Genomic DNA, 22332 nt, shown 5'->3' on the forward strand with positions numbered 1-22332 from the left:
ACAATAGTGGAAGCCTACCAGGAGGGAGAGAGAGAGAGAGAGAGAGAGAGAGAGAGAGAGAGAGAGAGAGAGAGAGAGAGAGAGAGAGAGAGAGAGAGAGAGAGCTAAGCCATTTCACATCTTGCTTTTATAAATCAAAGGATGGGGTATGTATCTGCCCTCAGCCCTGTTTTTAATTCTGAATAACCAGGCTTGGAAGCAGCCCTAGTCAAGGGAAACCAATTAAAGGATTTTCTTTTGTACCTCAGCAAAGGTCTAGGACCCATTTACCACAAAAATCACCGTGCTGTATTCTTAAATTGTTTGGGAATACTTATCAAGTTGATCTAGGGTTTCTTATCCTCCCATTTACACAAAAGTTTTTCTCTAATGCTTTGCTAATCTAACTTTGGGTTTTTAACTGCCCACATAACAATAAGAAGAAACTTAAAAATAGCCTAGTTTGGGTAACAAATAGCAACTGTTTCTCACATCACATGCTCTAAGTGAGACCTGAATGTAAGTTAACTTATCTTACACTTAGGGAATTTCTTGGCACTCATCCAGTCATTTTGAGCATGACTTTCTTGACTGTTGTTCCCCTCAGAAATCTCTCCAACTCCCAAGATTTTTTAAGTTGCAGCTTAAATTCATTCACAGGTCATATCAAAGTTATATGGAAGAGGAATTAAATCCCTTATAAGATTTTTATTATTTGTTAGTCTGTAGCAATTTGTCCCAAGTATAGATTCCATTTTGCATAAAGTAAATACTCCCATAGATAGCCCCTTTTTTCTCTTAGCTAGACAACTTTAGCCATTTACATTTTTGAAGTATGTACCTGAAAACAAAAACGTTAAACTATCTCTTTCATCATGCCTGGGTTCTACTGATTATTACTTGGAAATGTTTGTCTGAGTTGAGCCTTCCTTTCTATTTTTCCAACCACCAGTGATCTAGGCCTTCATCAACTTGTGCTTGGATTACTGAAATTAATGGTCTCTATGACTCTAGTTTATTTTGGTATACCGCCTTGCATTACCCAGCTGCTGAGAAAATTGGCCCTAAAATACCAATTTAATCAATCAGTTAAACATCTACTCTTTGTCTAGCAGTGTGCTGGATAATGTGTAAAAAATCCCAACCTCTCATTTTCAAAGCTCTCCAGATACCAACGCTCCCTGCCACTCACTTTAATACCATTTTCATTTCCTTTTCATCTCTTACACTTTGGTCAAAATAATCTTCTGACTATCCCCTACACATGACTTATACCTGCTCATGCTTTTGATCATTTTCTACCCTAGTCTCCTCAGCAATCTATCCTATACTTTCTTCAACACCTAATTCATAATTCATTTTCCCAGTATACACTAAATTAATTTGCTCTTGCTGATATGTTGAATTATAAATAAATTTAAATTTTTTTAATGAGATGACAAATTTTTTTAGGTAAGGATCATTTCTGCCATTTCTTTTGACATACTGTTCCTTATTACTTCTTCCTCTCCACCCTGCCCCCAATAGCTCATAGTACAGTACTAGTTGTTTTGAGCAAACAATAAATATTGCTGATTCCTTGACAGCCCTGGTTGACTCTTACATCAGATGTATTTTTCTAAAAATTCTAGTTTTTATTTATGAAATCATCTATATTAAGAAGACTTTTCTGAAAAAATATAACTTTTTAGCTGTTAATCATTCTCTCCTCTCCTTCCCCTCTTCTCTTCTTCCTTTCCTCCTCCTCCTCCTCCTCCTCCCCTTCTCCTCATTCCCTCTCCTCTCTTTTTTCTTCCTCTCCTTCCCTCTCCTTTCCTTCCTCTCCCTTTATTCTTTTTCAAAAACTCTCCCTCTCTTTTATTTCTTTTATTTCCCCCCCCTTCTCATTCTCCTTTTTCCTTTTGCCCCCCCCTCTCGTTCCTTCCTCTGTGCTCTTCCCCTCATTCTTCCTCTCCCTCCCTCTCTTTTTCTCCATTTTAGAATGCACTATTGCCTGCAGGACTGAGACAGAAGGATCAGACCACAAAACCACCTACAGGTCCATTTAAAAGAGATGATCTTCTGGATCACTTGGAAAAACAAGCTAAAGAATTTAAAGACCGAGAAGATCTGGTCCCCTACACAGGAGAAAAAAGAGGTATCATCAAATATTTCTTGAACAGGGCTATGGCCTTGCTAATTGAGCTCATAAGATAATTCTTTGACTTCTGTTTTGTCATTTCTTTTCAACATTTTTCTGTGGGGTATGATTTTTATGCTGTAAAAGATGCTGTAATCTGTAGGCATAACCTAGATTACTGCCTGACAGTATCATGCTTTAATAACCAATATTTCTAGGAAGCTTTAAACTAAAAAGTAGTTTTTATACATCATCTCATTTAGTCCTCATGACAGTCCTATAAGGTAGCTACTACTAGTATTTTTATGCTCATTTTACAGGTAAGGAAGTTAAGACTTAAAAGGATGTTATGTATATGACATGTTTGTGGTCATATAGCTAGTGAATTTGAGAGTCAAGATTTGAAACCAGATCTTCCTGAAGTAGTATAATACAGTGAAAACAAACTCTGGCTGTGAAATAAGAACTCAAGATTCATTTTAGCTGAATGCCTATGGCAAATCAGTTTAGTTCTCTGCATTTTACTTTTCCCACCTATAAAATGAGGGGATCAGATTGGATGACCTTTGAGTTCCTTTGTAGTTCTAAATGTATCCACCCCTATGCTATGTTGCTTCTCTGTTGATGTAATCTATGTGTTGCAACAAAGTGGCAACATTGGTTTTGTTGTATGGGCTTTAATATTGTAAAAGAGAAATTTGTCCTACTTGGTACACATCTTCATCAGACACTTATTGATAATAGTTCACATTCTTTTATAATGCTCAACAGATAATGACTCATTTTACAAAGACTCTTATTCGATCTTCACAATAAAGCTTTGAGGACATTATAATAGATATTGCTTTCTCCCCTTTGTAGTTGAGGAGGCCATTGTTGAGAAAGGTTATGAAAAGCCAAAGGTCACATGGCTAATTTGTGACAGAACAGGGATCCAGACTCAGTGGATGATTCTTTCTGCCATATTGCCTCTCCCTCATGTTTATATGATATTAAATTTCATTCACCAAATGGTACTACTGTATATCATCCCTATATAAATAAAAGGATCTCCCAAGAAGGTTTTAAAGTAGTGTTTCAGACTCCATTGATATTGGACTTTCACTAGAAAACTAAAAATATTGGCCTAAGATGAACTTCTAATCACCTTCTACTTATATGTGTATCTGTGTGTATGTGTGTGTGTGTGTGTGTGTGTGTGTGTGTGTGTGTGTATGTGTGTGTGTGTGTGTTTGGAGAAGAAAGAAGATCCAAAGATCTGGAGTTAGCAGTATTAAACAAGTGGTTTCATCCTCATGCGAATCTCTGAGTGTGTAAGCTCCTCCCACTAATGTAAATGGCAACTTATTGGTTACTTATACTCAATAAAAGGCTGCCTAGAACACTGAAAAATTATATGATTTGCCTTGGATGTGGCAGGAATTTAATCCAGGTCATCCTTACTTCAAGGACAGTCTTCTGTCTCCTAAGTCAAGCCATTTTTCTATAAAGCAAATAATAAAAAAAATTTCTGAACACAAACATTTTAATGTTAGAGTAATGGACACGTGCACTAAAATAAATGGTGAAGTGGGGAATATTTGTATATTCCATGCTATATATCTTTCTGGTACTCTCTCATTTCCACAACTGTTTTTCCTTGAACACCACACATTCCAGGAATGCTTTTTTCCCCCTAATTATCCCCAAAAGCCTCTCTTAGTATGATTTCTTTGCTGAGTTCTTGTCACTGGAGTACCCCGGTTTTTTCTCTGACCATGTTTTTTGCCTTTTGTTGTTTGATCTTATGCCAGTCAGGTAGCTTTGGTCATGATACAGAAAGAATAGTAGGTAATAACTTTCTGACAGTGTCCCCTAATGTTTGGGATTCACAAAAAACTGGTATTTGTCAGAACGCCAAGTTTGTTTTGCTTAAATTGTCCAAAAAAAAGAGAGAAGGTATCTTGAGATCATAAATCTAGAAAAGGACCTCAAAGACCATCTAGTTCAACCTTCTCACTTTGAAAAGAAGAAAACTGAAGCCCAAGTGAGAAAAATGATCAAGATCACAAAGGCAGTAAGTATCAGAGGTGAGATTTGAAATCAGGTCCCTAATTCCAGAGTCAGTGCCTTTCCTATTGTACCAGTATGACTGAGGAGTAATAGAAATGTAAAGAAGAAGAAAAATTAACCTTCAACAAAGTTCTAAATGGAAGAAGAGAAACTCCTGTTTGAACCCTTAGAATGTGAGAAATAAGAGGGTGGCAGAGAATTCAGCAGTAACTAAGCAAATCTCTATTACCCTCATCCCTTCTTTCTCCTTTTGAAAAGTGTTTTTAGTTTGTCAAACACAGTTTGTTTGCCTCTCCATAGCTTATCGAGGCCTCATGAGAAGAAATCGATCAGGGAACAGTTAGAGGGCAGATCGAAAAGGGAGAAGAGGAAAGTGTATGACTCAGATTCATCCCAGAGATTAAATACCAAAGCTCTGACTGTTCTATTTGACCTCAGTGTATCCAGCGTATCCAGCTCCTACTTTGAAAGCAAAAAAATTCTCAGTATGGATTGTTTGATATTGGGGTTTATCCAGGCTATCATAGGCAGTCGAAAATTGACCATCCCTATTTTTGGTACTTCATGTCAGTGTTCTTATGCTACTATGAATATAACCAAAAAGAATTAATTACACATATACTTGAGTCTAAACATAGTATAATGAATATGTGGGACTTGGATTCTGGGAGAACCATATCAATCAGAATCTCACTTCACATACTTAATAGCTGGGGTGCCCTGGACAAGTTACTTAAAATCTTTTAGCCCCAGTTTTCTCTCCTAGAGGGAATATCTTCTAGAAGGATAATACCTATAGTCCTTGTCTCATGAGACAACTTGGAGCATCAAATTCAATAATACATTTAAAGTGTTTTGCAAACTTTAAAGTACATGTAAGTGGAAGTGATGATGGTAATGGTGGTGATGATGATGATGGTGATAATGATGATGATGGTGATGATGATGATGATATTTGTCAGGAGTCTCCAACTTCTCCCTTCCCCAATATGAGACATGGATACATAAAACATAGTCAATGTGACAAGAGTAGTAATAACAATAATAATGATATTGATAATAAATGGTACTGACCAACAAGCAACCCTCTTCAGATGAGAGATTTTCTTGTAGATAATACATAAAAGGGAAAAAAATAGTGGGAAAAACTCTGGTTATAAAAGTAGAGATCAGGGGTTCAAATCCAGTCTTTGATGGTCATTAAATCGATAACCTTGAGCAAGTTACTTACCCTCAGTTTTCTTCTCTGTAAAACAAAGGGATTAGAGTACATGTCTTCTAAGCTCCCCCCCCTTTAAATCTATGACTTCATGAATTCCCAGACTGCTCTTCTCCCTTTGCCTTTCCAGGTTAGGTCCTACCCAGATTCTTGTCTTGCTGCCAAACAATCACTTTGCTCTCTAACCCAGCAGAATTATGGGGCCAGCCTCAAGATCAAAGGATCTAATACCAGCAATGTCAATTGCTCCCTGTGGCTTAAATATGAGAGCTGATTACAGTCCCATTAAGGAGAAATCTGGAACGTTTACTGGCACAGGTTCCCAGGTCCTTTCTGTCCTCTTATTTCTATCACACTGATTCTACTAACAATTTGTGTGTCCCTCTGTGTGTAAATAAAACTAGAATTTATTTTGAATTTGTTCTATTATTCACAAAAAATTCAACCCTCAGAAAAACACAGACAAAAAAACTAGTGTGTCTTGAGATTATAAGCTGCTGAAAGAGTGTGGACTGTTTTGCAGCATTCATTTATATTACAGGGGAGAACTGGTTTTTGTCAGTCTGACAGTGCACAGGAGATATCTTCTCAAATTATTTAAAAGAAGCCAACACCAATTGCTTCCAATAATTATGCAATAATTTGTCTCACTAACTCAGGACAATTAGCTTAATTTCAGCAACTCAAAGAAAGAATCGGTTCATGACAGAATGCTTATACTCAGGAAAGTAAAGAAAAATTTAAGGCACATTGTCTAATAGCTTTTTCCTTTATCACTGTGTTTCAAGAGACACTGATTGTGAAGGGCAGCCTCAGCTAACTCTTGGTTTTGGAGCAACCAGAATACTTTTATGAGCTATGACTACTATGTTAATTCATGTTCACTTTGTGCTTTATGTTTTGGGGGGGTGACTTTTCATACTTTCATTTGATTCGGAAGAGTGAGAAGTTTCCTAGGGCTATTTCTGAAGGACAGGGGTTGGGGTGGCTAGGTGGCACAGTGGATAGAGCACCAGCCCTTAATTCAAGAGTACCTGAGTTCAAATCTGACCTCAGACACTTAATAATTACCTAGCTGTGTGGCCTTGGGCAAGCCACTTAACCCCATTTGCCTTGCAAAAAAACCTAAAAAAAATGAAGGACAGGGGTTTTCAAGGTTGACTTTGTGGATAATATGTGACTTAAATGATAGCTAGGTGGGATAGGGGAAGTGGGGCATTTCAGTCTGATGGAACAGCACAAAGAAAATCATGAAGGAAGATTGAACCTAGTGTGGCTATGGAGGAGACTAGATTTCTTACAGTGAAGGAATAGTTTGGAAATTTGGAAAGAGATAATAAAGGAAAGATATAAGGTGTTAAATTTTCAATTAAGGAAGTTAGGACTCTATCCAGAGGACAATAGAGAATAAATCATATTATAATCATCCTCATCTTAATTTTATATAGAATTTTATAGTTCTAAATTGCTTCTTATTCACTTCCCATAATAACTCTATGAATTAAGAAATCCAAATATAAAATCTCTAACCTATAGATAATGTGTAGGGAAAGTTTTGTGTTGGGAAAGTTATTGCAGGAATACAGTAGAGAGGTGATGAGGCTTTTGAATTAGAATGGAAGCTGTTTGCTTAGAGAGGAGACAGATGCAAGTGATGTTGTGATGTTAAAAACAACAAGATTTGGAAATTAATTAGATATTTGGGATTATGGCGAATAAGGAGTTGAAGATAACATTGAATTTGGGTGACTGAAAAGATGTAGTGTCACCAACAATAATAGGGAGGTTTGGAAAAGGGTTAGTTTTGGGGAGGGAAGATAATTTAATGAAATCTGCACTCATCTGTGCTTATTCATTCTCTGTGACTCACTCTGTCTCAACCAAAATGAAGAGCATAAGACAGGATTCTAAGTGGTTGCTTGCCTAGAAAACAGAGAAATAAGGTGATCTAGCAGGGTGAGATAAGTATCTGCAGAAGAAAGAATTTTCTAATGGCATCTTCATAGCTATTGCTCGGAACTGAGTGAAGTGAGTAGAGTGAACATGTGAAGTGAACCAGGAGAACATTGTACACAATAAGAGCAACACTGTGTGATGATCAACTATGATAGACTTAGTTTTCTCAAAAATCCAGTGATCAAAGACAATTCCAAAAAAATTATGATGGAAAATGCCATACATCTCCAGAGAAAGAATTATGGAGTCTGAATGCAGATCAAAGTACACTATTTTCACTTTTTAATTTTTTTCTTTCTTGTGGTTTTTCCCTTTGGCTCCAATTTTTCCTTCACAACATGAATAATATGGAAAAATGTACAACATGATTTTGCTTGTATAACTTATATCAGATTACTTGATATCTTAGCACAGGGGGAAGGAAGAGTGGGAGGGAAAAATTTTACAAAAATAAATGTTGAAAACTATCCTTGGGGTGGCTAGGTGGTACAGTGGATAAAGCACCTGCCCTGGAGTCAGGAGTACCTGGGTTCAAATCCGGTCTCAGACACTTAATAATTACCTAGCTGTGTGGCTTTGGGCAAGCCACTTAACCCCATTTGCCTTGCAAAAACCTAAAAAGAAAAAACAACTATCCTTACATATAATTGGAAAAAGTTTTAATAAAAAAATAAAGTGTTGTATTATATTTATGGAAATTGTTCTTCTAGTTCTGCCTGACTTCATTTTATATCAGTTCATATAAATATTTCTGAAATTATACCTCTCATAATTTTTTCAACATAGTAGAGTTTCATTATATTTATGTAGCATAATTTGTTCAGCTGTTCTCTGATTGATGGATTCCCCATTAGATTCCAGTTCTTTGCCACTTCAAGAAGAGTAATCATTAATAAATTTGTATATATTGGTACTTTTCCTCTTCTTTTATTTCCTTGAGTATAGGTGTAGTAGTAGTAGTAGTAGTAGTAGTAGTAGTAGTAGTAGTAGTAGTAGTAGTAGTAGTAGTAGTAGTAGTAGTAGTAGTACTGGGTCAAAGATCATGCACAATTTTAGTAACTTTGTGGACATAGTTACAAATTGTTTTCCAAAATGCTTGGGAAGAGTCACAGCTCTAGTATTAGTGCATTAATGTGCCTATTTTCCAAAAGTTGCCTCCAATGTTTCTCAATGTCCTTCTTTTTGTCAACTTTACCACTTTTCTTCTGCCAATTTGACTTCTCCACATCTAACATCCTCACAGATACCTCTAAATACTGAAATATGAACACATCATGTCCATCACAACATGGCAGGCATTTTTTAGTCCTCAATACTTTGCAGTAATTAAATCCTCGAGAGGCTCAGGACCTCTAGGCCCAGGTCCAAACTTTGTCTAATCACTGAGGTGATACATGCTTAATAAGGTTCCTTTTTTCTCTCTCGAGAAATATTAGTGTGATATTCAGGTTCAAAACATTGTAATCTTGTCGATAAACTATTCCCTAATGAATAAACCAGAGCCCTTCCTTTGCCACCCTATTATTTTAAAATGATAGTTGAGCAGCTGAATTATAACTGAATTATTATTTACATTTACAGGGAAAGTGTGGGTCCCCAAGCAAAAGCCAATTGATCCTGTTCTGGAAAGTGTGACACTAGAACCAGAATTAGAGGAGGCTCTGGCCAATGCATCTGATGCAGAACTGTGTGACATTGCAGGTAAGAAGCATTTTTAAAAATCCTTGTTCCTGCTTATATTTACTAGATTGCTAAAAGCTTTAAAAAGTTTTCCTTTTAATTTAAGATAGATTATATTCTGGAAATTAGGAAGTTTGAAGTTTGCTGTGGAAGTCATATCATTTTTGCATCATTAAGTTTTACTTAGAAAAAGAACCACTGTTTCATTTTCATAAAGAATTACTCAGCATAAATCTGTTTAGGCAGAACTAACCCCATTAGCCTCACAAATATCTAAAAGACATTATTTTATTGAAAGCTCCTTGAAGACAGGGCTATCTTTTGCCTCTCTGTATCCCCAACACTTAGAGGTCAACTGGGTGGTGCATTAGATAGAGTGCTGGACCTGGATTCCTCTTCCTGAGTTCAAATCTGGCATCAGATTACTTACTAGCTGTGTGACTCTGGGCAGGTCACTTAACCCTGTTTGCCTTAGTTTCTTCATCTGTAAAATGGGCTGGAGAAGGAAATAGCAAACCATTGCATTATCTTTGTCAAGAAAATCGCAAATGGGGTCACAAAGAATCATATATGATTAACTGACACAACAACAGAACCAGAAGAACCTACTACCATACTACTTACAATGCGTAGCAGAGCCAGACTTAAAACTCAGGGACTCTGCAAACAAGCATGTTTTTTACTGCGATTCATTCCCTACTACTGATAGAGAGTCTCAGTATCTTAGAATGCAATTCCAGGTACTTGGTTGGCAGGGACTACCATTGAATACATTCTATCTTTCAGTTTATATTCTCTAAGTTTGTTTTTGAATTTTCAGAAAATGAATTATTTTCCATTTTAACAATTCTGTAAGTTTAAAATGATACGAAATAAATATGATTAGCTCTAGAAATATTTATATAATGACTCAAAGCACATTTTATGAACATCAAATATTTCTTATATTGGAACTAATTTTTATATATCTATATGGCAAGCAATTGAAATGTGGTAGATTGGGGCAATTAGGTGGTACAATAGATAGAACACTGGCTCTGGAGTCAGGAGGACCTGAGTTCAAATGTGGTCTCAGATACTTATTACCTGTGTGATCTTGGGCAAGTCACTTAATCCCATTGCCTTAATAAATAACAAACATTCTTTTAAATGAGATGTAGTTGATAGAAAGCTAAGATCGGAGTGGGGGAATCTCCCACACAACTCTAATAGATTATAAATAGCAAAGTAGGTGTACCAGTAAAATCATCTATCTGTGAAATAAAAATTTTTTATGAAGGAATTCCATAGGATCCAGTTGCATTTCCAGGGCTAATACATCACAATGCACAATCTGTGCCTGGTATCTATTACTTCACTTTAGGATTCAGACAATCTGACTAGTCCTGACCTTGAAATTTCATGTGAACCCCATAGTTAAGTCCCTCCCAATATTCCAAACTACCACCAGTAGAATTTCCTCAGACACTAGAGATTCAGCCAATCATCTTGCTTTTAAACCATAAGCCACAAATATATTTTTTGTTGATTTTGGCCAGGGATTCTGTTTACCAAGGAAGAATAAGTTTAAAATAGATGCAATAGAGGACTATCATTAAGTGCTTAAATTTGACCAGCATTAAATTTCCTGCTCTTGTTAGCCTCAGATGAATCTTCCTGACTATAGTCCTGGTGCTCTATTCGCTTCACCACCTAATTATCTCAGCTTCTGTTCTGTGGGTTTATGTATATATATATATATATATATATATATATATATATATATATATATATATATATATGTACATAAATAAATATGTGTGTGTTTGTATATATATGTATGAATATACACAAGTATATATGTGTGTATAATATGTATACATACACACATATATTTGAATGTCCCAAATGTAGAATGCCTTTTTTCTCCCAAGATGCTTTTTATATCCTTTTGCTTGAACTTTCTTCCAGTGTGCTTAACTTAAACTATTGGTAGGATTATGAGTGCCCCATTCACTCACTTCAACCAATTGGCAAGATATAATGATACTTCAATGACTTTGTTTATATTCATATGATAACATCACCATACTATAAATTCATCATGATATACTTCCCCCTCTCTGGAGTTATCATCCAGTCATATTCACTGAATATAAAATGTTACCTGGTAATTGCTATAAAAAGTAGCCAAGCTCTGAAGAACTTCAATGTATCTCTTTTCTTAAGAACTATTAAGAAAACATTTGTTTCCACCCTAAGAAAGGTTAGGAATATAGATATGAAACATGTTATATATTTAATTGTGTTTCTTTTGACCACTTTTGATTGTTTTTTGTTTGGTTTTTGGAGGGAGTTATGGTTAAAAGGAAATAAATGTGGTATAAATACATAAGCTAAAAATAAAACAACAAAATAAACCCTAAATCATTAGGAGGTGATTTGCATGAAGTTTCAAGGGATACAGTAGAAGTTGAAATGAATTTTCTCATTCTAATTCATCTCAATCAAGCCAAGTTCACTGAATACCCCAAAACATAAGCACTGAATAGCAGACATAGCCTCTCTAATTGTGGAATTGCCTCAAAACTATCCTAGACGTCAAGGCAAATTTTGAGTCATAATCTGTTCATAATAATTCACAAGCCCTCACCAATATCATTTGTGGGTCAGATGATGTCATTAGATCATGAGCTGCTTTCTTCATTATTGCACTTTCCTGAGGTTCATCAATCAATCAATAAACATTTATTGATCTTCTACTATGTGCCAGACAATATGCTGAGTACTATAGATACAAAAAAGAGGCAAAAGTTGATCTGTGTCCTCAAGGAACTTATAGACATTGAACAGGGACTGAGAGTATGTCTTACTTTCTTGAAAATGCTTGGCTTCAGGGGCGGTTAAGTGGCGCAGTGGTTAAAGCACTGGCCCTGGAGTCAGGAGTACCTGGGTTCAAATCCGGTATCAGACACTTAATAATTACCTAGCTGTGTGGCCTTTGGCAAGCCACTTAACCCCATTTGCCTTGCCAAAAAAAAAAAAAAAGAAAATACCGAATAAAAGTTTAGGGGCAGCTAGGTGGCCTAGTGGATAAAGCACTGGCCCTGGAGCCAGGAGTACCTGGGTTCAAATCTGGTCTCAGACACTTAATAATTACCTAGCTATGTGGCCTTGGGCAAGCCACTCAAACCCACTTGCCTTGCAAAAACCTTTAAAAAAAAAGTGCTTGGCTTCACTTTAGTTGGTATAACTAATTTCAGTGTTACACTGTGTTAATAAAAACTAATTGTGATTTTGTCATTTTTGTATAAACTATTAAATAATTGGGTCTTTTCTAGTGTCTTATCTTTATGTATAAATGTAACTCTGTGTGTATCTATTTAATCTTGGAACTATGCACATTTTTACTACACATTAGAGCATTTATTGAACCAGTGTTAAAGAAAATAGCATCCTTCTTTATAAAATGCTGCTTAATTACTTGTTGGTGTTGCAGAATTATTTTCTCAATTTAGTTCCATGTGTGGACTTTTTCTATAACTAAGGTGTTTCACCCTTTAGAAACAAATCTGAATTTTTATAATTTTTGTACTCTCTCATTAAATGCTATCAGGCATTATGTCTACTTTGCTTAATATTTCACTTGTTATCCATATAGGGAAAACCAGAGAATAAGTATTAATCAGTCATTCTGCCATTATCTACCAAGCTCCATCTATGTTTGAAGCTGTGTTGAGTTGGTCTGTCTCCTTCTAGGATGACCTTCTGTTCCAATAGTTTACGATCTAATTGAGGAGACCAAATTAAAAAATATAAAATGATTACAGAAAAATTCAGGGCTTTACATGTGGCATTGAATATAAATACATTAGGAACAAAGAGATGGAGATGATGGTGGAAGGGAGGATGAAAGAACAAAGAGAAAGGGGAGGGAAGGAGAGAGAGAAGAGAGAAAAAAGAAAGAGTATAAGCAATTAGGGCTGGAGAACAAATTAGAGAAATCTTGAGGAAGGAAGATGGGAGTAGTTTTGAAGGTTGGATGACATTTTGTTGGTTAATGGAAGGAGTTATTTGGGAAGTGGGTGGTTGCTTGAATAAAGGCACAGAAACGAGAATCACAGAATCTCAGTCTTGGAAGGGACCCCAAAACCACACTTGATTAAGAACATCATTTACATTATCACCGAAAAAGAGTCATCAGCTTTTGCTTGAACCCCTCCACTGAAGGGGCCTGACCTGAGGCAGCCCATTCCACTTCTGGCCAGGGCCATGTCTGACCAACAAGTCTCTCTTCTCCAAAGCTAACACTTTATTTCACCAGTGAGCAAATGGTATGACCTCAAGGTCCTTCAGCAGCTTATGTCCTTCTCTGTATGTTTTTAGCTTAGCACAGTCCTTCCTAAAATGTAATGTGCAGATTGAACTTAATACTCCAGATGGGATTTCACCAGGGCAAAGGATAGCAAGTCTATGACCTCTCTAATCCTGGACAATGTGTCTCTCTTAACACAGCCTAAATTGCAATAGCTTCTTTTACTGTTAACTCAGGGCAGCTAAGAAGCACAGTGGATAGAGCACCAGGAAATCAGGAAAATATGAGTTCAAATTCAGCCTCAGAAACTTACCAGCAGAGTGACCCTTGGCAAGTCACTTAACCTTTATTGGCTCAGTTTCCTCATTTGTAAAATGGATTGGAGAAAAACAGAGTAAACCACTCCTGTATCCAAGCTCTAATCCACTTCAACTCCTACTTACTCTAATGCAAGTTACATTTATCATCCCTAAAGATTTAACACTGTACCAGTTTCTTAATGCCTCACCATCTACATGTGATGGAAAAAGCATTACACTTAGAGTAAGGAGTGACTTGGGTTCTGATCCTGACTCTCTGACATACTTGTTTTGTAACCATGCAAGTTTTTTAACCTCTTGGAAACTTAATTTCCTCATTTGTAAAATGAGGATAAAAATGATGGTGTAATTGTCAGACAAGGTTTTTTGAGAGTGTCAAATGAGCCAATGTATGTAAAGGACTTGGCAAATAAAAGGCACTCTATAAATATCATTTGTTATTATCATTCTTTAAAGTGAAAGTCAAATAAAAAATGAGACTAAATACAGGGAGCCTGGTTTAGACAGACTGGCAGAGGAGAGGTGTATATTCGACAAGTATAGTTGGGTTCCTCCCCTCTCCACAGTTCGCAGCCATTATTCACAGCCACTGGGTTGACAGCTGGAAAACATAGGGTTGTGTCTTATCATCCTGAGTTCTAAGTAGAACTAGGAACAGAGAAAAACTATGTCAAAACAAAAACAGAGAAAAGAACAAGATGTTCTTTTTCAGAGCTCAAAAATAGCTCTTTTTGAGTTTTAGATGAAGACTTGGTGTTTTGTTTTAAATCTAGTGGGCATGGTTCACCAGGGCTAATTTATTCTGGTCATTAGCTACAAAAAATGAAGCAAAATTGTAGAGAAGATTTCTTGGAGTTCTGTGAAGTGTTGTTGTTTAAACAAAAGTCATCTATCCTCATTCCCAACTTCCTGAAATGTATATAATAGACAAAGAAAATTTATCTGTGGTATAGTGCCCCAGGCACAATTATTATTCTTTATTAGGAGCTAAAAGGGGTCTTCTAGTTTCAGTCTTTCCCCTGCTTTATCCCCTGTTTTGCTGAAAAGAAAACTGTGCTAAAGGAGTTTAGTTGACTTATCCAAGATCACAAAGATAATTTACAAGGAAGCCTGCAGTAAAATTTAGGACTACTGATTCCCAGGACAATGTTCTTTCTACCATGTAGTCATTTTTGCAAGGTGATTAAGCTAATCAGTATAAGTGCTTGCTATTTTTTCCCCAAATATAGTTCTCTGCATAATGGAGTGATTTGATATGCAGACATTCTTGTTACACTGGGTTCTTTTACCTCCTGGCATCTGTATCATCACCTCAACTATAGTCCTAGTCAATTGGCTTATCTTGACTCCTTCAAAGGTCAGGCCAGCAAGCCATTACACCTACTTTTGTTGCTATTGTTTAGTCCTTTCAGTCATGCCTAACTCTGCATGACTCCATTTGGAGTTTTCTTGGCAAAGATTCTAGAGTGGTTTGCCATTTTCATCTCCAGCTCATTTTACAACTGAAGAAACTGAGGTGGTCAGAAGTTAACTGACTTTCCCAGGGTCACACAAGTTAATAAGTATCTGAGAAGGTATTTGAACTTGATTCTTTCTGACTCCAGGCCTAGAGCTCTCATCTATTCTCTAAACAAAATTTTTAGAAGCTTCATGTAGTTTTGAGAAGAAGAATAATAGTTGGCCCCAGTCAGTTGTAGCGGTTACAATTTGATAGAACTCTCACTTGGTTATTTTTCTTTTTTCCTCTGATTTTCTGTCCTATAGCTATTCTTGGCATGCATACTCTGATGAGCAACCAGCAGTACTATGAGGCTCTTGGAAGTAGTTCCATTGTAAATAAGGAAGGCCTAAATAGTAAGTATGATTTAGAAATTTTAGACCTATGAAATCTTTTTAAAATTGTTTCATAACTTGTTACTGATATCTTCATGAATACTTTTTGCATTTAATTTTTATTTTTTCTCAATTATATGTAAGTAAAAATTCATTAATATTTTTAATGTGATTTCCATCCCTGAGAAAACAAGGAAAATCAAGGTGCTTTTAAACCCTATATATGAAAGTATGTGGCATATAAAGAAACCAAAGATTGAACAGTGATAGTTCTTTGTCCTAGGTTCATGAGTAGGCTTGGGTCTATTACTTCTTGATCTAACATAAGAATATGGAAGTGACAAAATAATGGGGCATGATTTAGAAAGTGTGGGAAGAAATCCACCTTTTCTTGGTGTTTCCCTGTAACGATGGAAGAAAATTTTGACTATTACTATGTCTCATCATTTATGTGATTCCAGAGGTCTAATATGGAACTAAATGGTCAGACTTATACATCTTTCCCTAGCTGTTTACATCAGTCTTGAGGTTGATGTTCAGTTACCCATATTTAGGAATAAAATACAAAAAAGAAGCAGCAGCTAAGGCTTCTGAAATGAAGTTTTAGTCTTGCCTAGACAGGCGTCTGCCTTGACTACCATGTATTCATGTTTGCATAGTTGCTGAGGAGAGGAAAGGTAAGCTGAACTTCCCACCTTCAAAATGATGATTTATAGTTTTCATATCTGGAGGGCTGAAAAAAAGCAAATTGGGAGTGGGATCATAAATCCTATCTTCAACTAGAAATTGTTTCTGATTCTCCCCTGCCCCATCACCCCACAATTGAGTGTCTTCCCTCTGTATATATTTTGTATGTATATCATGTTGTCTTCTCCATTAGAACTCCATAAGGAGTTCCTTAAGGACGGGGTGTTTTTGTCTTATCCCAATGCTTAGCATAATGCTCAACATAGTAAACACTTAATAAATGACTTTTTAAAGGTTCACTGAGGCATCAACTTTTTTTTTTGCTTAGCAGATAAAGAAATTACAATATCTTCCCTGAAAAGCCCAAGCTCTGAACTTGCACACGAGGTCAAGATGAAAGCAGGCAGGGCAGTTCTGTGCATCCTCTGTTAAATTTTTGGTTCACAGTGTATCAGTGTGTTTAGGAAAATGTTACTGCTCAGAACTTTGAAGCAACAATTCAAACCAAAAAGACAAAATAAAACAATATTTTTAAAAAGTATGGATCAAAGAATAGATTATAGGAATAAGAAATAATTTTAGTAAAGGAAATGACAACAATGCAGAAACACACCAGAATGATAATAAAAGGAAAATCTGCATCTCTAAACATTTTCATTGACAAAAGAGAATAAGAATGGATCAACTGAGCTTGAAACTAAAAGAGAACAACAATAAAAAAAAATGCAACCAAAAAAATATAAATTCTGAAAATCACAGAATTGATGGGCTTCAAGCCTTTGGGTGCTCTTAGTGGGGACTCTACACAGCATTAAGAAACTAACCCAAACTCTGATCAATGGACCTGAAACCTGAAGGCACTCTGAATGGGCACAGTCTAGGAAGGTTGGAAATCAGAATAGGACCTGATAATTAAAACCTGAAACCAGTAATATTTTGACACCTATTTCCTGGAAAAGAAATAAGGAACAAGATTGATTAGATAGCAGAATCTAACAGTATGTCATTTACAAGAAGCACTTGAAGTATAAAATAGTATTGAAGAAGAGAAAACTTAGGTTATGGGCTAGTCTTGGGTTTGAAAATGTGTGGATGAATTCATGAAAGACCAGTTCTTGACTCAGAAGTATTTAGGGACAAAAAGGTTTATTATATATTACTATAAGAAGCATTAAGAGGGAAAGCACCATAAAGAAGAGAAATAAGGGACAGTTGCTATATACTTACAACTGGGCTGATAACAGCAGCATCCATCAAGAGTAAAAGCAGGGAGCAATGCATGGTGTACATGCTAGGAAAGGGGTATGGAAGTAAATCGACTTAGGGGAAGGGGTTGAGGTAATTCTCACCATCTCCTTAGGGTGAGTTTGGGGAAGGTACCATGTACTCACTCTCTTTTGGTGGGTGAGTTTGAAAAAGGAACTGAAATATTTACATATAAATACCTCTCTTCCATGGAATAGCCCTTGGGGAGAATTTCCAGGTGGTCCATAATTGGAACTATTTATTTAGATAACATTGGAATGGAAATCAGATGCTTATCGAATATGCAAAACCAATATGGAAGGAAATAATATTTGACATAACATTTTTCTCTAATATTTCCTCTAGTTCAGTATGTCATCAATAAGAAACACACTTAAAGTTTGAAGAGTCACACAGAGTTAAAATAAGGGGCTAGAGCAGAATTTATTATGAGTCAGGACATTTTTAAAAAGTAGAAGTGGAAATTATCTTAGAAAGCAACATTAAAGATATATATATATATATACATATATATATATGTAGTTAAAAGAGACTAACAAATAGCATGTTTAAAATCACAAAAGAAAATTAAATATATCTATACTTAATATGTACGTGACCCAGAGAAGCTATTACTAGTCATCAAAGAAAGTAAGAGCCCAGGAAATGTAAAAAGCAGAAATTTTTTGTAGTAGCAAAGAATTGGAAACAATGAGGAAACTATCAATTGAGGCACGGCTAAATAAGATATGGTATGGTAATAACAATAATACTAATAATATCTAATATTTATATAGAGCTTTGTAAATGTTATTTTATCTTATCCACAAAAATCCTATTAGGTAGATGTTTTCATTATTGTTATTTTATAGATGAAGAAAGTGAAGCAGGTAGAGATTAAGGGATTTGCCAACAGTCAAATAAGTGGGTTAGTTCAAATTTAAATTGAAGTCTTCCTGTTTCCAGATCAACTGTTTGATCTACTGGTCCATCTAGCTGATATATTGATGTGATAGAGTATTAATACCTAGTAAGAAATGAATATGAGGGGGCAGCTAGGTGGTGCAGTAGGTAGAGCACTGGCCCTGGAGTCAGGAGTACCTGAGTTCAAAATTGGTCTCACACACTTAATAATTACCTAGCTGTGTGGCCTTTGGCAAGCCACTTTACCCCGTTGCCTTGCAAAAAAAAAAAAAAAACTAAAAAAAATGAATATGAAGGTTCAAAGAAATATCGGGAGATTTGTATGACTATATGTAGACTGAACTGAGCAGAACCAGAAAAACAATTTACATCATGAATGGAAAAATGTAAAGAAAACAACTTTAAAAGACTTCAGTTCTGTGATCAGTGAAGCAACCAATCAGATCTTCAAAAGACTTAAGAAACATGTTTACCTTTTTGGCAGAGATATTGTACACTAAAGGAGCAAAAAGAGATATAATAAGATATCACCAATGAGTTGATTTATTTTATTTAACTATAGTTATTAGCTACAAGATTCATTTGGGAAGGGAGTGGGAATGATATAAAAAATAAAAAATAAAAACATCAGTGACACATTTTAAAATATATTGACATTTTAAAATACATAAATGATAACAAAAGGGCAGTTCCTCAAAGAGAAGAATAGCCAAGGAAGTCAACTGTGTTCATCACATGTTAAACTTAAAATACACTTAAAACACTACCTAACAAAAGTCCATAGTTTCATACACTATTTTCTTCTATGATTGTTAAAACATTCAAGTTTGCTGATGCTTGGTCTGTTTACAATTAAAAAAAAATTTTTTTAAATAGTAACCCCTTAAAATAAAAACTTTCCCCCCTTTTCTTCCAAATGACATTTCCCTTTTTGTTGGATACAATAGGTGTTATTAAGCCAACACAATATAAACCAGTTCCTGATGAAGAACCAAATTCAACAGATATAGAGGAAACCCTGGAACGAATAAAGAATAATGATCCTAAACTTGAAGAAGTCAACCTCAATAATATCCGGGTATTTATTTTTCCTTTTAATTTCAGGCGGGAGCTGGGGAAAAGACGATATTTAAATATATGCCTTCCTGAAGGAAATGGCCAAGATATAATAGAACACAATAGTAAGGGCTTATTTCAACAGTCTATACATTCAATCTTAGGTAGATCTTTTTGTTTGTTTGTTTGCTTAATCAGCCTTCAGTTTATTTAAGGCTTTATGCCATTAAACTCAGCATGACTAAACAGAGGCTCTGCTATGGATTATCAGGTGCAGTTGCATTCCACTGATAAAACTGACTTTTGAGCTGGAACCCCTCCATATTATTTAAAGTACAGAAGATATGAGATAAAAAACCAAGGGCTTAGATAGCACTTTGTTGCATTAGGAATTTTAAATGGTGACTAGCCATTAAAAACAGTGCCAATTAATTTAATTAATCCATTATGTAAATTCATTTTATCAACTATTTGTTGCTTAAGGTTATCCACTGCTTATCTGATCTAGGCCTTCATGACTAAATTAGGTCTCAATATACCTTATCATGCAAATTCTAGTATAATAAAACTGATGCATATATTACAAAGATGCTGAGAGGAGCATTCAGAGCAAGATATCACCATTTTATTCTGGTGCTCCTATTTATGGGAGGAGATGGATAAGAATTACACAGGCTGGGCAGGCATGAATGGGTTGGGTTCTACCTCAATAGAGAGACTACTCCAAAATCATTGAGATTATAGATCTGTCCATTAGTGATGATGGCGAAATTGGGGGTTGCCATCAGAGAAAGTGTCCAAAGATCAGGATTTGTTTAAGTGAAAAACTCACAGCTGACTCTGGACTTGTAAAATCTCAGTCTATATTCATAGGCCTGCAAAGTTCCCATATATTACAGACAACAAACAATTCACAGATTAAACTCATCTAGAAAGAGAGCTAAAGACAGACTGAATAACAAAGGTCAAGGCAAGAATGTTTGAGGGAAGAAGAAAAGAATAGGAAAACAGCCGCGAGTAATAACTAGGTTTTGACCTGCAGGGGTCTAGCCTGGAGCAGGGTCCATATTGGTAATTACAAGTCTTGAAAGAAGTAGTCTCAATGAGAGAGAGAGAGAGAGAGAGAGAGAGAGAGAGAGAGAGAGAGAGAGCTTGAGAGAGAGAGAGAAAGAGAGAAGCCTAGGTCCAGGGAAGAAACTTAGAGGAAAGAAGGGAGAAGGAAATGGCAAGAGTCCAGAAGAAAAGCTTAGAACAACATAGATCTGGACACATGGAACTGGGGCCATATTGTTCCAGTAGCACAGGCCAAAAGCACATGGTGCCAAATTAGAGAGAGAGAAAGGGGGTTCTACCAGGAATCCAGAGAAGAAACTTTCACCCTGGTGGATCTTTGCTTAAATGCATTTCCATAGTGGGTGGGACAAGGGAGTAGTTTTAGCATCTGACTCCAAGGTATTCTCCAATGGGAAATGCCACAGGGGTAGCCCCCAAGGAGTGGTTAAGACAGTACATAGAGCATGCATAGTGTTCTACATACTAGTCTTTCCTGACCTTCAAGATAAGAGTGGCAATAGATTACATCAATTTCCATGGGTCCTGCTTCAAAATATTGGAACTTGAGTTTAATTCTACATTGCCCTTTTTTTTCCCTCCTTCATGAGTCTCAAATTTTCAGTTTTTCATAGAAAATTGATATTAGGAAGGGAACCCTAGAGCTTGGTAAACCCACGCAGAGATGTAGTTCTGCTCCTGTCTGCCTTGCTGACTTGACCCCTCTCCAAGCTGATGGAACTTATTTTTGGGCTAGTACCGAAATTTCTCTTTTCTTCTTTCTTTTCTTTTCTCTTTTTATGTGATCACTAAAAATGGTAAACAACTAGATTGGAAATGTCAGACTCTATAAGGGTCTGAATTCTCCTTTGACCACTAAACCTGGGCCCCTAGTGAAAAAATTAGAATTGTATTCTAAGGCAAGAGAGCTTTAAAAAATTTTAGTCCTGCCCATTGTCCTTGAATTGTCAGTACTGTAAGCAGATAGGTGCCATGGACATATGTACAAAGAAAAATGATTGGGCAGTGGTTGAACCAGTGCTTAGATTGGGCCTAGAGTCAGGAAGACCTGAGTTCAAATCAGAACCTCAGAAAACTTATCAGCTCTGTGACCCTAGGCAAGTCACTTGACTGCCATTTTTCTCAGTTTCTTTATCAGTAAATTGAGAGTAATAATAGCACTTAACCTTCCAGGACTGTTGTGATGATTAAAAGAGATATTTATAAAGAGTGCATAATACATTGTCTGGCACCTAGTAAGCCCTATATAAATGTTTGTTGTTGTTGTTGAGTTCTTTCAGTCATATCTGACTCTGTGATCCCTCGTGGGTATTTCTTGGCAAAGATACTGGAATAATTTTCCATTTCCTTCTCCAGCTCATTTAATAGATGATAATGAAAACTGAGGCAAATAGGTGAAATGACTTGCCCAGGGTCACATAGCTAGAAGGTGTCTGAGGCCAGATTTGAAACTCAGTTACTCCAGATCTGGTACTCTATCCACTAAGCCACTTAGCTGTATATAAATGTTAACTATTAGCTATTGCCAGATCAATTAATCAATCTATAAGCATCCTTCAGGATCCACTCTATGTCAAGCATTGTACCAGGTGTTAGGGATATAAATACAATGAATAAAATTGCCTCTGTTTACAAGAAATTTCCTTTCTAAAGAGAAAAGCAGCATACATATAAATAAATGAAAAAATAAATATAAATTGAATAATTGTGAATCCCACATTTCACTTTCCAGTTAATTAATGTACTCATGCTGATGAAATAAGGGCATTAATAGGCCAATTAAGGAGAGATTTTGAAACCTGTTGTTATTAATTATGCACTCTTTCCCCTTGGTTTTTAAATTCCCTTTAGTTCCAGGTATTTGAGAGACTCTGTTTGTGGGCAGGATGGATATTCA

The 22332-nt window shown here is 36.0% G+C and overlaps 1 protein-coding gene across 1 annotated transcript in view; it reads left to right on the top strand.

Moving 5' to 3' along the window:
• Positions 1–22332, top strand: part of TMOD1 (tropomodulin 1) — a 162354-nt gene that overhangs the window by 70846 nt on the left and 69176 nt on the right. Inside the window, 4 exon segments of the mRNA XM_074201960.1 lie at positions 1960–2116; positions 8907–9026; positions 15384–15473; positions 19256–19386. Coding sequence (XP_074058061.1) covers positions 1960–2116; positions 8907–9026; positions 15384–15473; positions 19256–19386 — 498 coding nt within the window.

This window comes from Macrotis lagotis, chromosome X, assembly GCF_037893015.1.
Source record: "Macrotis lagotis isolate mMagLag1 chromosome X, bilby.v1.9.chrom.fasta, whole genome shotgun sequence".
Taxonomy (NCBI): Eukaryota; Metazoa; Chordata; class Mammalia; order Peramelemorphia; family Peramelidae; genus Macrotis; species Macrotis lagotis.